At 37.5% G+C, this 15,476-nt stretch overlaps 1 protein-coding gene across 5 annotated transcripts in view; it reads right to left on the reverse strand.

Moving 5' to 3' along the window:
- LOC139961051 (uncharacterized) overlaps positions 1 to 14,891 on the reverse strand; it is a 45,551-nt gene extending 30,660 nt beyond the window's left edge. For 4 of the 5 annotated variants that reach the window (XM_071959885.1, XM_071959884.1, XM_071959883.1 and 1 more), the window contains exons 1-12: positions 14,681 to 14,853; positions 13,295 to 13,697; positions 12,712 to 12,860; positions 12,231 to 12,326; positions 11,571 to 11,652; positions 10,661 to 10,752; positions 6,864 to 6,998; positions 4,290 to 4,420; positions 3,470 to 3,546; positions 2,239 to 2,347; positions 659 to 771; positions 197 to 297 (exon numbers count right to left, since the gene is read on the reverse strand). In XM_071959885.1, coding sequence (XP_071815986.1) covers positions 197 to 297; positions 659 to 771; positions 2,239 to 2,347; positions 3,470 to 3,546; positions 4,290 to 4,420; positions 6,864 to 6,998; positions 10,661 to 10,752; positions 11,571 to 11,652; positions 12,231 to 12,326; positions 12,712 to 12,860; positions 13,295 to 13,595 — 1,386 coding nt within the window. In that variant the 5' untranslated portion in view covers positions 13,596 to 13,697; positions 14,681 to 14,853. Of the gene's footprint in view, positions 1 to 196; positions 298 to 658; positions 772 to 2,238; positions 2,348 to 3,469; positions 3,547 to 4,289; positions 4,421 to 6,863; positions 6,999 to 10,660; positions 10,753 to 11,570; positions 11,653 to 12,230; positions 12,327 to 12,711; positions 12,861 to 13,294; positions 13,698 to 14,680 lie in introns of all 5 variants that reach the window. The other variant, XM_071959882.1, reaches the window with a different exon arrangement.
- Between the last annotated feature and the right edge of the window lie 585 nt (positions 14,892 to 15,476).

Genomic DNA, 15,476 nt, shown 5'->3' on the forward strand with positions numbered 1-15,476 from the left:
GAAGCAACACTTTTTTTAACTGCAATCTTTACATCCAAAACCTTAAAGGGAAGGGGTGGCCACATGAATCTCTATAAAAATTTATGAGATACAAATGAGATTTTACTGAATATCATAATTATACCCTGTGGCAGAATCTGCATGCCATTGATTCCTTTTTGCATAAAATAACAAATTTGATCAACTAATTTCTTACCATGTCATTTTCCTTCAGGCATTTGAATAGTTCAAGAAATGCAGTTTTATCTCCAATCCTCCTCATCTGTGCATAGCTGAAGTAGCGTCCCTTTGCAGAAACTACAAATGAAAGAAAAAATCCACAAATGCTACAGACATACATAAGATCAACTGTAACTCTTTCCTCTTTACAAATCAGGACTCTGACCATTCTACTCACTCCCTCCTAAACACAAATGCACATACTTAGGAATATACATGGCTAAACAGACAATGCACAGACTGGCAATATCATGAAGCCACTGGTGAGAATCTATCTAGTCCACTTTCTACGTCATTTCAAAATTTCTGATAAAGAAAAAAAGTTTTAAACATTTAATAGTTATCATAGTTTATAGGTTTTTTGTGTTATTGAGTAAGTTTGAACATTGAAAGTATCAAAATGAAAAATGAAAATATTGCCAGGGATTAACTTCCTTACCCTCTCTGTATCTTGAAAAATGACAGAGCTTTGGATGCTTGCTGATGTTGGACGGCATTATCTGTTTGACTTTACTGATCGGTAGGGCAGTGTTGAGATTCAGACGTCTAGGCCTGACAAAAAAAAAAAAAAAACCCAAGTTCACAAGTATAAAATTTACAGCTTAATGCATCAGTATTAATAAAACTTGTAATTAACAAATCAGAATGGAAAAAATATATATGGTTTGATTCCTCAATAAATTTTGGAATGTCTTTCACTTTCCTAAGTTGCACAAAAGTAACTGTCTACAAACAAACTTTGCTTTTATACAAATGTAGATAGCATTTTATGTACATATGTTTGAAATATCTGAAAGAGAGTGCAATTTATCTGGTTATAAGGAGGCAGTTTCTGATTTGAGGCCACAACTTTCACACATGAACATGAAATTCTAACCTCCCACTTATTCTTTCAACTAAGCAATATCAATAAGAAGTGAATTAATAATATTTTAAGCTCTGTCCAAGTGTCTGCTGCAAGTATCACCATGTATGAATGTACAAAGAGAAACTTGTTTGAATTTTATTTTGAATTTTGAATTTGAATTTTGAATTTTTATTTTGAGTTTGAAGTTTATTTGACTAACTTAAAATTTCCCCCACAGAGTAAACTGTGTATATTCGGCTGTGTTAATAGTATACTCCCTATCGTACATGGAAGGTTCACAAACATTGATTTTCATGAAAGATTGTGTGAGTTATGTGACCAAAATTCTTTAGGAGACGAATTTTGTTACATTTTTGTTTGTCCTTACTTTTCAGCCGATAGGATTGAGTTCTTGAGACCATATTTTAGGAAAAGACCCAGCTCTATTAAAAAGAAGCATTTGTTTCAATAATAAAAGTGTCCTTGTAAATCTAAGTAAATTTTGTAGTAATATTCTAAAAACGTTTGTCTCTTAAGGAAGTTTCTTTCTCTTAACAGTCTGTGGTGATACGTTCCATTTTTAGACTTTTCCAAAGTCCCCCCCCCCCCGGCCCCCTCTTTCTCCTCTCAAACTATTCAGCATAAATTGTTGGAAGAACGTGTCATTCTTTCCTCTTTCCTTTTTAATCCCAATGTTCTTAGGTTAATATGTTATTTGTCAATTTGTTGTTAATCTCTGGATTGTTATTGAAATGTACCGTGTAAATGTCTATTATACCTCACTGAGGAAATGTGGAGAAAAATAAACTAAACTAAACTAAACTACCCAATGATATTAATCCATGACAGACAAAAGAAACAACTGATCTAACCAAAGACAAACAAAGGCATCTAAGACTTTATAACATTACTTGGGTTTTTACTTCCTTTCCTGCATTATACTTAAGTTTTATCCACACTGTAATGCCTTTCTAAGAAACTACTTAGTCTGGCATTATTAAACTAAATTGAGGGCCAAACTTACAAGAAACATATTTTCTTAGCTTTGTCACACACATGTTGACAAATAATGTAAGAGAAAGTTTGAGTTAACGGAAAGTACAAAAGGGACAATAGTATCTGCAAACTGCATGTATAGAAATGCGTGTGTCACATTTAAAAGCTGGACTTACAGGTCTGTTGGCAAGAATGGAAGTCTACTGGATACAAGGCAAGCACTACAATGCTCTTTGCCCCCATTGATAAGTTTACCCTTCCACAAGGTGATTGGCGGTGAATACACTGTTATGATAAAAGAGGAAAAGAGTGAAACATTTTAGAAACAAAGTTTAATTACGAACAATATCAATTATATATTACCAATAATGCTCTATAAACACAGATCACAAACTTGCATTGCATTTATATTTATATAAATTACAGGTTAAGAGAAAATGACATTTGAAAATAACCTCAACCCCTTCAAAATTTGCACAAAATGAACAAGTTTGTGACATCACAGAATCACTTCTTGTCAATACATTCAACCTCAGTGGACCAAATACCCCATAGAGAAACTTATAGATAACTATTTGCCAATCGTATAGGTGTAGAAAGAAGACTTCAATACACACCAAAGATTTTTCCTTATTCCATTTCCACCTCCAATTCCTTTACACTGTTTACAACTGGTTTAGTCTCAATTCCACTCTTAATGTCAAAAGTTGACTTATTCATAGATTAGGAGTAAATAACTAAAAAATAACTTAATAATGATGAATGAGCCTCTCAATGGTATTGATTACTTACTGGCTTTTAGCATTGATAATGCTCAGTTAATAACCTAACAGCCTATTACTAGTCACAATACTATGTAGTTATTGACATAACATTTATGTAGGTAAACGGTATGACAAATTCTGTAATGGCTGGCAATATTTTTAGAAATAGGACCCAGCAATACCCTAATATACTTTGGGCTGTCTGGACAAAGTGAATCCCTGACATCTAAACCATGTTCATACTGTTTAAACTTTCAAAGGCTTGTAGTAAGTACTTTAATATCATTTCTCTCAACCTGTAAATTTAATATGTATATATATACTTTGATGAAGTGCTGGTTTATATTTTTTGAGGTTATTTATCCTTAATATGAACCTCTGATCTATTCTGTTAATAATATCATGAGAACATCAATGAGGTTCAAAGGAAATAAGAACTAAACATTGAGGGAAGACTGAAGCACCTCAAAGAGCAACGTGGACAATTTTAATTGAATAATTCCCCACATTTTCCAGTAATTTTTTCACTTTGGGAAAATTTTCACCAGTCATGGTTTTTGTTTCTTGGCTAAGAACCAACATTTTAGTCACTTTTTTTCTGTTTGTCTCTAGGTTTCTTAGTTCCTTTAATTTGGTGACAAACCTGTGGTATATAGCGCAGGTTTCTTAGTTCCTTTAGTGATGTCTTCTTCTTTACGAGTGACGTCCTTCTTGCTAGCTCTAAGATCATGAGAGAAGTAATAATAGTGATAATATAGCGCTTAATACAGCATTTCAAAGCTCTTAACAAAGTAGGAAAGAGACAAAGGAAACCAAGGAAAGAAAGAGACTAGGAATCAAACAGAAATGTTTTAAGTTGTCTCTTGAAAATACAGAGGGAGGGAGAGTCACAAACATGAAATGGGAGTTCGTTCCAAAGAGAAGGTGCAGCGACAGAAAGGCACGATCGCCATAACGAGTGCGTTGACCAGGAGTTAATTGCAAATGCATATGATAGGAAGAGCGAAGCGTAACTGTAGTTGACCGACGCAAAAGGAGTAAGAAGTAGAGCAATTGGTTAAAAACATTACAACCAAAGTTTCAAATTATACAACCTACCTATACTGCCTAAAAGTTCCAAACATGTCACATTTGATTTCTGTATTGATCCATAACAATGTTAAGCCTTTAAAAGCTTTGGAAATCTTTCAATTGGATGTCAAATCCATTTGAAAAAATGTTGAAACAGAAATTTGGCTGAATAGTCAGTCAACACAAGGACCTTTGACAGTAACATCTTTGCATTGTATATACCACTCCAGATAATTAGTTCTACTCACTAGGAATGAGGCTACAAACTTTAATGACACAGTAAAGAATAAGACAATGAACTTTTTTTGCAAGCTTTACAATCAGCACAGCACAAAAAGAAGCAATAAAGGCAATATTTCATGTTTCTGCAACAGCAGGTTTCTCATACTTACACATCAAAGGCACCACCAAGTGAAGTTGATTCTTTCTTCCTCTCTGTGTATTTAAAGTAGACAAGAGCAAAAGGACAGACCTGCTGTGGCCTTTTGGCCATTTCCAAATCTCCAAATTGGTAGCAATATATCTAAGAATCAAAAAACAACAAATATCTTGTTATCTATATTTAATGGTTTTATTTACAAATACTGGACACATCAAGTAGTGAGAGCTTAGTTCTACATAACCTTTGTAAGGCTGAGAATATTGATTCAGATGCATTCTTCATAATATTTGTGATGTTAACCATTTAAATATTGAAGAGGCAACTGTCTTTCTCAAGAATAATGTGACATTGCAATAATTTCCTGTCCTAAAGGCAAATCTCATGGTAGCCATGGACTGACTTACAGCACATTTTGTAAGCAATTTTGGCTGCTAATTGGAGGCAATGTTGGCCATTCGCTATAATCATGGTTATGATGTTACTATATTGACCAGAGAGCAAGGGTGTGCTATTATTACTTTAATCCCCAGGCCCGGTAAAAATTTAAACTTAGTTAGGAACTACCACTCTTTATTTTTATTAAACACTGACAACAAAGTATGTTCCAAAGTCCTCGCCAACAGAATTAAGCATACTCTCCACTCTATTATTAGCTCAAATCCAACTGGTTTTTATCAAAAATCAGTTAATTGGTAGAAAACATTTGTTTTGTACTAGATTTGAAAAGACTATTGATTTTTGTTCTAGACATGCAGTCTTCTAATTCCAGTAGATTTTGAAAGTGCACAGCAATGAAACAACAGGTTGGATAGGACTAGCACAGGTATGATATCGCGGCGCCATATAAGTGGCATAACCCATTGCTTAATGTAAGCAATTTATGCAAGTATACTTCAACAAATGCTGTATGAAACTTTTCAATCACACAAACCACATATTCATTAGTAGTTTGTTCATATAGGGTATTGCACTGTCAGGGTGGAATGGCTGTAGAGTTACACACTCGCAAGTTACGAGACTTTTTCATAGATCACTCAAAAAAAAAAAGGGGAAAAACATTGCATGTTTTGTTTCTAAAAGTAATTTTAGCATGTAAGAGGTAAATATAAATATGCAGCCTTGACATATAAATCAGTTCACAGGTTATTTAGTCTTATCCATACACCAGACTGAAGGCCTGCACAGCCTGTATATGTAGTAACATTAGGCTTATGTATGCTATTATAGTATAGGTCGAGTTAGGTTTCAGGCTGATTGTCTAATGAAAAAGGGGCCAACCAAAATTAGCAAATTGTAACCCGGAAGCAAATGTTTAGACCTGGGTGAAACAGTACACAAATGATATCAATGCTGCATGGAAAGTGTTTCTTGTTGTGTACTTGCATAATTATGGGAGAGCTTTTCTTTTTCAGTGTAAAATGGAGTGTAATAATATTTGTACTCAGAACCATTTCATTACTGATGTTTGCCTTGCCTGGTCTCATCTCTTGTTTAGAAAAAAGATCAACAATTTTAAGAATAAAATTATTTGGAATAGTTATTTCATTAAAACCTGACTAATATGACTGTGTTTTACAAGCCTTTGAATCAGAAGGGCATCATGTATGTTAACGATGATCTAGATGCCATTAACTGTCCTTAACAGATCAATGCTTTTAATCATCAATATCTATAACTATCCTTTTATCCGTCTTTACTGCCTAATTGACATGATGAAACAATAACTTATTTGTCTTGGGAATGTTAAATTATCTGTAATTTCATTTTGAATTGGTCGTCAAAAGAGACTTCTTTTTTAGGTACGAACTACTTTTAAAGCACCCATATAACTTTTTTATCTTCCACCTACAATATTATCTTTTCTTTAAAAAAAAAATGACAGAAGAGGCTTTAACTTGCAACTGATGTTTGCACAAGTTAAAATTTCTCTAATGTATATAGTAGAAGTACTATATAAGTTATGAGCAATTCCAAATCAGCATTAAGTTCTTGATTGTACTTCTTCAACGACTGCATTTCATTCAGTTCTTTCTTGTTATCTAAGTTGAATCATTTTTTCCTTTCTTCTTGCAAATTTAAAAAGACTTTTTTTAGATGCACAAATACATGCAAAGATGATTTGAATAAAGTATTGTGTGCTCAACAATTAGAAAATATAAATTACATAATAAGACCAAAGGTCTGGGAGTATTTTTGGAGTACCATCATGTTAAGATCATCATTTAACACTCTGTACGTAATTTCACTTTTTACGTTCCTCCCCTACCCCCGACCACATTCATGGCAAAGAAAAGCTTTATCACCAAATATTAAGAGGATATTCTCATATGAAAATATTGAAAGTTGGGATTACCTTAAAAGTGAAGTTTACAACATTGCTAAATCTTTGACAATGGTAAAGAACAACATAACTTGTTGTCTTTCCTGATTCATACCTTGATTGCTGAGGATGATTTCTTTGTTTTCATTTTGAGGTCGGGAGGGGGGGGGGGGGGTGGGTGAGGAGAGCAGAGGTTTACCCTAATGACCTTGGTAGATTTAAGTCTACAGTTTATATTCACTGTGGTACTGCTCAGCACTTTACCTGATTAGAGACAAACGTCTGCACTCTGGAAGATGTCAAATCCACTACGATGTTCTTAGCAACATGTGAATCAAACTTTGGAGTTGGTTCCATGGCTTGTTTGTGGTGAGTTAATGGTACTGCTTTAACTTTACCCTGAGGAATCAAAAAAAAAATATCCATGAATATTGAAGGTATGAGAGGTGAAATAGATGGAACCTTATCTCTTCATAGTTAAGAAACTTCTTCAAGGGTAGAGCATATACTATATTTATACTCTACTTTCACATTCCATAACTCTCTGTATTCGCTACATTTGTTGTATATATGTTTGAAAAAACAAATGAAATAAACGAAATAAACAAAAATATGTAACTCTTCAGATGACAACAGAATTACACCATGCTATTGCCTTCACATGGAAGCATTATAAGCAAAATAAATGTCAGAAAAAATGGTCGTTTGGAATGATGCATTCCTGATCACATAATTGCTGAATTTTCACTTTATATCCCACAAAAAATGGATAAAAATGCTGCATAAAAATTCCCATCTGATGAATAGTATTAGTATATAATGTCACGAACGGTGATGTGCCGATGGTGCAAGACCAGCCTTCGCTCCTACAACTTTTCTCTATCGGGTGCTGGAACATCCGTACACTTCAGACCCCACTTGCTGCTGAACATCTGGAACTGTCTCTGTCTAACTACAGATATGATATCATCGGTCTGAGCGAAACACACAACATCGGGAAACAAGAGGATCTCGGAGGTCGACTGATCATGTCTGGGGGCCAGATCAAACTGGAGTAGGCATATTGATGTCTCCACGAGCCTACAGAGCTATGTGTAATTGCTGGCAGCTCTCTGACCGCCTGATGGCAGCTAGATACCGTTTGATGCAGGGCAGTCTGCTTTTCATCTCTGTCTATGCACCTACTGCAAATTCAACCAACGATGTGAGGGAAGCTTTCTACGGAGAACTCGATGACTTCATTCATCTGCATCGAAAACGGACAGACATCCTGGCAGTGGCCGGCGACTGGAATGCCAAGATTGGATCAAGCGAAAATGGTGAAAGCATCATAGGACCATACGGCCATGGAACCAGGAACGAAGCTGGAGCTAGGCTAATTGACTTTGCTGCAAGCCATAACATCACGCCGGCTAACACATGGTTCCCTGGCCGCCGCGGCCACAAAATTACCTGGAACAGTCCTGACGGCCGCACCAAAAATGCTATCGACCACGTTTTTGTCGATAGGACTAAACGCAAACACCTCACTCACTGCAGGTCTTTTAGCTGCAAGTTTGAGACTGACCACAGACTGGTACTGTGCAACATCAAACTGAAGTTCTCTTCGCCTGCTCATCCCAGACGTAGACATTCTGTAAACATCCACAGGCTGACCGACGCAGCAGTAGCTCAAAAATTCTGCAACAGTGTGAAAGAAGCTATAGCTAACACTGTCGACCCACCTCTAGACAGCATAGCTGCCATCATCCATGATCGAGCGACAGACACATGTGGTACTCAGAGAGCTTGTGTTAACAAACCATATCTTCGGCCTGATACCATCGAGCTGATCAGAAGAAAGAATGCTGCCAGGAACACCACTGAGCAGAAACATCTCCGAAATCTGGTGAAGCACAAGTGCGAGAAAGACATGGTAACGTGGGTCCTGGAACAAGTTTCCACCATTGAGGCTGCCTACCATAACAATGACACAGCCACGCTATTCAGAACAACGAAACTGCTGACTGGCAAGACCAATGCTCCAAATGTGAACATTAAGGATGCAAACGGCACCCCCCTGGAGAGTGTTACCGAAGAGGTCAGTCGCTGGCACGAATACGCAACCATCCTTTTCCAGTCAGACCTGCAGCGTGGTGGTCTACAATATGCAACCTCATGTGTTTCAGATGATGCTCTCCCAACACTGGCAGAGGTTGAGAAAGCCATCAAGGTCCTCAAGAACAACAAAGCTGCTGGCCCTGACGACGTTCTGGCTGATTGCATCAAGACTGCTGCAACTGATACCACCATTCTCAGCACCATCCACAAGGCTGTGCAGTGTATCTGGTCTACAGGCATCTGGCCTTCAACGATGACATCTTCCACTTACATTGCCCTCCATAAGAAGAACGACAGAGGGGTTTGTGAAAACTATCGCACATTGGCTCTCATAAGTCATGCCAGCAAAGTGGTGCTTAACATCATGCAGTCACGTCTTCAGACTAATCTCGACGATGTAAGTGAGGTGCAGTTCGGCTTCCGCTCCGGGAAGTCAACCACAGATGCTATCTTCGCTCTTAAGACTATCACATCTGCCTACTACAGAGCCCACACCCCACTCCATCTCATTTTCGTGGATTACAAGAAAGCTTTTGACAGTGTGAATCATGCCCTCCTAATGGAGAAGCTGGAACAGATGGGCGTGGACAGAGATGTCATTAGACTCACAGAGAGACTTTATCACGATGCTGGCGGCGTCTTACAATGGAAAAATGAGACTACAGATGCTTTCAATACGCCTGTCGGTTGTAGACAGGGCTGCCCACTTTCTCCAATCCTCTTCTCTCTCTACACTGAATGCCTTATGAGGGAATGGCATGCAAGGACCGCTGGTTTGCCTGGTGCTACCATAGGAGACCGCACAGTGAAGGAACTGAGATACGCCGATGATCTTGTCCTGTTTGCGCTATCCGCTGCGGAAGCAGAAACGGCTCTCAACATCTTAGCGGACGTTTCCAAACCCTATCAGCTTGTGATACACCCGGGAAAAACGGCTCACCTTGTCATCAAGACGGACCCGAACTCTACCGATACCATCCACCTGGGGACCTCCATTATCCCCAACGTTAACTCTTTCATGTACCTCGGCTCCACCATCACCTACAACACTGATGACACTCCAGAAATCAGCAAGCGGATCGCCATAGCCAAGACTACACTCCGCGAGTGCAAGTACCTCCGAAGCCCACACCTCTCCGTTGCGACTAAACTTCTGGTCATCAGAGCCCTAGTAATGTCTAGGTTGACCTATGGCTCTACTACATGGTCGATTAAGAATTCGGATGCAGCCAAACTGGATGCTTTTGGTCTTACCGTCTGGAGATGGCTGCTAGGTGTCAATTGGAGCGACCACGTTACCAACGAGTCACTTATGCGTATGATAGATGGTAGATGGCTATTCACCTATGACACTATTGTGCAGAGAAAAATGGACTGGTTCAGCCACATCGCCCGTCAACAGGGTCTCCAGTGGGACCTCTTGTCAGGTGCCGTTCTGGGCACAGTGAGTAGTCGTGGGCGGCCTCGGATGACCTGGTATGATAACATCAGAGCCTCAACCGGTCTAACCATGGAGGAAGCAAAACAGCAGGCTCTTTCCCGGATTCATCTGCGGATACGTGGTCACCATCCAGCTCCACTTCGCCGGTCATCTCGCATCGCTTTGAGACAGCGCCCACGGACTCTTCAGAGTCTTTGACGATTTTCTATCTATATAATGTCTATGAGTATCTACTGTAGGTTGATTTACATACAAGTGTGACATGTATACTGGTTTACCAATTCCAGATATATACACAACCTTTACTCGTATGTGACTTTACAGTTGTATGTAACATTAAAATGGAATTAATATGTTATTAATATGTAAAAAGCTATCTGGCTTCTGGTAATATATGACTATATATCATTTATATATGACACTATATCAACATAACAATTGTCCTTACTGCCCTAAGTCATTAAAAATGGACTAATGAAATATAAACAAGTTTACTTACTAAAACTGTCATAAATCTCACCTTAAGAACTTTGAAGACCAGTAATATATGTTCTTTACCAGTTCCCAGGCTGGTAGCACTTAGAATGTCTGAGAATCTGTTTAAGTACACACCTGAAATGAGAAAACATGTCATGTTTACTATTGATAGGACACTGCAGTGACTGCACCATTACTACACGATGACATCTCCAACAACATGCCACAACGTTATGTGAACTTCCTGTGAACGTTTCATTACTCCACAATTACTGTTTTAGTTACATGGATAACAATGCATATATACCAAGACTAGTGCAAGACCAAGTTAAAATGAAAAGTGTAAAACTTAGCTGAGAAAAATTGCAACATGTCCATTGAGCCAATTTTATCTGGAGGTTTCTCACTGTCTGCATTTACATTTCTCCATTAACTGATGCAGGATTACCAAGGATTCTAGATGATGTAATAACTTAGGTCATCTCTTTGTACATGGTTCTTTGTCTATTGGATACAAAGTATCTTTAAAGTATTTACTTGTCAAAGGTTTGACAAAGATATCAAAGGATAAATTAAACCTATACTAAACTCTATCAACATGTGAAACTACAAAATATAAGCTTTCCATTTTTCACTGGTTGAATATTGAGTAACTTAATCATCAACCCAGAGCTCCCTTGGTGCATTTTGTTGGCTGCAATTGTTCCAGTATTTTTACCTCTGATGGCTTCTTATCACTAATACACAACCACCCAATAGATAGTTTTGGAAGCCAATGTAGGGCACCCATACTGCAAATGATATTATTTTCAAGCAAGTTACATTAAACTTTCCTAATTTCAGACACAGAATTATTATGAAAACATCGACCTGTTATATAATAGACTAGGAATCACAAGCAAACAGACCATTGATACCGTAGCTGTACTATATTTCCAAGATAACACTCTCACCCATATCACCATGTCCAAGCCGATGTTCTCTGGATTGACCTGTCCATCTCACATGCAACCCATCTTGACATATCAGTTTTGCCTGAGAAAAATGGTAACACACATTTTGCAAGTAAAAGGGAGAGGAATGCAAAATGAAACTGACCCATAGGTTCCTATGAAAACAAGTCAAGCAACCTTAACATAGTTAGCAAGTACGCATGCAAGGATGTTAGTTACAACAACAAGTTACAACAACAGGTCATAATGTACTTGCACTATTTCACCAATCAAAGATGATAACAAACTACATAAAGTATTTTATAATTGGCAGATCTCAATTAAAGCAAATATACCCCTTTTCTGGAATACTTAAAATAAACTCACATTTATTGAGATCCTGCTATGAGAAATTGATGTAGCCTGTGACTGGTTAATAATACTACAAGTAATGGATTGTACTTTCATTTCACTTGCACTGACTTCTCAGGATTATATAAAACTTTCTATTTTAGATAATAATGCAGATACTCTCCAACCCCCCCCCCCCTAATTCCACACAACTCTAACCATCTAACTTACATCTATTCTGTTCTTTCACTTTTCCTCTAGAGATGAACTGTAGTGTTTTATTTGTTAAGTATTTGACTGTTCCCATCACTACTCAAGCCTTTTACTTACAATGTTCATATTATCCACCAACAGAAACGCATACTGCTCAGCAACCTCCCTATCAGACCTTCCATCTTCTTTCATTTCCTTCCTCCGTTCTTGAAACTGATAAGGCAATAAAAAACACCAGTATTCCTCAGCACATAAAATAATTTTCAAAGTAATTTATCACAAAATGATGGAAGATAGGAGATGGAAAGTGAGATCTGATTGCTTCCTTGGAGACACAATAACTTGCTTCATGGAAGTTTACCAGCAGTAAATTTAAAAAAAAAAAAAAATTATACAATAGTTTAACAACTAAGATCATGTCACAAAGTGCTTTTGGATCAAAAGAACATGTATACAAAGATGGCCCTCCAACAACTGTCTTTTTGCTTCAACTAAAGTAATAATTTTTACATAAAGACTGCACAAAAATAAATGTGAAGTAAACCACTCTGTCATTTATTAATCATGGGCTGTTTGTTCCAATGTCAACCGTTCTCACCTCTGTATTAAGTTTGTCATTATGGACAAGGAATGCTTTCTCATACTCAAAGGAAGCCCTGGATGTGGGATCTCTGTACTGTTGGACAACAGCAGGAAGCAAATACTTTTGGAAGCTGTTTGAGTCCAATGAAACCTCTTCTAGGAGTTCTACAGAAAATTAGAATAATGGAAAGTACAAAGCATTAAAGAAAACAAATGTGCTAGCATATGAGATGTTAACACCAGAGTACAAAATATCATTCACTATCAGAGCATCTTTAATGTTAAATAAAACATTAAGAAACAATGACACCTAGTACAATGGAAAAGCATTAACCACTTACGTAAATACAAATTACCAAACATGGAATCTAATGAATTGGTTTATGTGTTCTTTTTCTAATCTTGCTCTAATTTTTCATTTCCATCAAGCACAGTATAATGTGATCATAGGACAGCTTGTACATAAAGAGCAACAATCTTAAAAAGAAAACCTTTTATCATAACTTTCAGACTTTTGGTTTGTCCCTAGGGAGATGATGGTATACTCTTTTCCACTTTGAACCATCAGATCCTCTAATCACCTGCAAGTGATAACTCACCTTTTTCTTTAGCTTTCCTTGGTATAACAAATGCCCTCATGTCTTTCCTCCTTGGGCCATGTTCTTTTGATACTTTTGGTTTCTCTTTAGGAGATGGTGGTGGTAATCCTTTCAATCTCATCCTTGGACCATCGAACTTGCCCCTTGCACTCCTAGCAGGGGCACTATTCCTCCTTTGAGGGGTAGCCGATGATGCATTTTGGCTTGTCTTGTTCTTTAACTTTCTCTCTTCTGTTGTTTTCTTGATAGGTGTAGACTTTTTCTTTGATGTGGTGTCAGAAAACTTCACTTTTTCACTCATATTAATGTCCTTTGATATTTGAAGCACATTTAGCAATAATACTTCTCTTTTCACTCAGAAAAGAATGCCAAGTGCTTCAGTCATATCTTTTTAAATTTGGTTCTACAAAGAAAAGATTTGGAAACTTAATGTATATTGCATCTACATGCATGTTCATAAGCTTTTACTTATGTAGTTGCATTTATATTCTACAAGGTGCAGATTCAGAAACAGCTTAAAGAAACTGCCCTGCACCTCGTTGGGAATGTAGCTAGTCACGACAATTGAGTGAGTAATTTCAAATGACTGCATATATCACTCTCGAGCATGGTCTCAAAATGGAATGTTGCAGGCTATATACTGGAATTAAATATCACATAATAAGGTTTGCAAAACTTGGTTCTATTGGCACTTACTCACTAGGACTATGTTTATCCTACTTTCTGAGATTCAAACTTAACTTTTGCTTTTACTAATATTAAATAAAAATATTAGTGTTTTAGATAAAAAGCCATTGCCAAAATAGAATAAATTTTGAATTTGTAGTTGTAAACAATGACCACTTTGATTCAAGCTGTCTGCTCTGTGAGCGCAAGGACAATGATGTAAACTGGAGTTAATTCAGGGCCTTGTTTAAATTCGGGGACATTTCTGTAGTCACCTTTAATATGGGGAATATGGGTTATTTTTTTCACCTAAGGTTGGCAGTTTACAGTTATAGTTTTAGCATAATGTTAGGTTTCAAAGACTTGACAATCCGGCATGATAATTGTTAGTAATTCTTGCTTAGGTAATGGATGCATGATGCAGGCATAGCATTTGCCTGGTTAGATATAAACTATGCATACAGGTTAGGCCTCATTGCCCTAAGGTAGCTAATGCACACTCATGCAGCTAGCCTAGTTAGGCTATACGAAAAGACTACGCATCACATTAGCAATTCAAATTCAAGGGGCCCAAACTTATGCTAGGCCTAGCCTATAGCCTACTACTAGTACTAGGCCTATAACTATGGGACTTAAATTCTTTGCCTAGTACAATCAGTAACTAGCCTAGTCTAAAACCCTTCAAAAATGCTTTAATATATTCTGTTCTTTATCGATTACCTAATATATCATCACATCATGCCCTCAGAGTTAAAAATCTCATTCAAGAATGAAAAAGTTACTTCATCGTGAAGAACCCTATTCTTCTTGGTTGTTACTTGCGAGCGTTCGTAGATTTTAGACAGCAGGCTAGGTGAGGATTGTTTTCAATTCTTGACATGGGCAGCGCTCAGTTGTGTGCGCATTGTCAAAATTACGTACAGGGTGTACAACTGTGATATCAATTCTTCATCCATGATCACGAACTGCCCGTGGTAAAGGCCAATGGCAAGGAACTCCTATGGCAGGTTTACATGATGGCAGGTGTAAAGGAGGGTGGGGAAAAGGATGGGGAGGATTGAGTGTAAGGAATAATGGATAGTGTGCTGGGCTATCATACAGTTTAGTCTAGCTTAGTAGAAGAAAAGGATCAGGAGGGACACTCAAGTCCCCATCAAGGACCCTATAGGAGAGAGAAAAAAACTGAAGACACAAACACTCAGACCCGATTACAATCCGTTCCACTCATTCACAACCCTATTAGCAAAAAAAGTTATGCCGAATATTAATCCTACTTAGTGACTTTTTGAGTTTAAGACTATGACCTCTGGTACAACTACCATTAGCGTGAAAAAATCAGTGAAGGATAAATTGTCAAACCATACACAATCTTAAAAACCCGAATCAAGTCACCACGTAAGCTCCAGTGTGGTGAGATTCAACAGTTGTAACGCCTATAGTGAGGAACACCCTTTTAGGAACTAATCATCCTAGTAGCCCTCCTCTGGACCTTTTCCATTACTTCCTTATCCTTAGC

The sequence above is a fragment of the Apostichopus japonicus genome, chromosome 20 (genome assembly GCF_037975245.1).
Source record: "Apostichopus japonicus isolate 1M-3 chromosome 20, ASM3797524v1, whole genome shotgun sequence".
Classification (NCBI taxonomy): Eukaryota; Metazoa; Echinodermata; class Holothuroidea; order Aspidochirotida; family Stichopodidae; genus Apostichopus; species Apostichopus japonicus.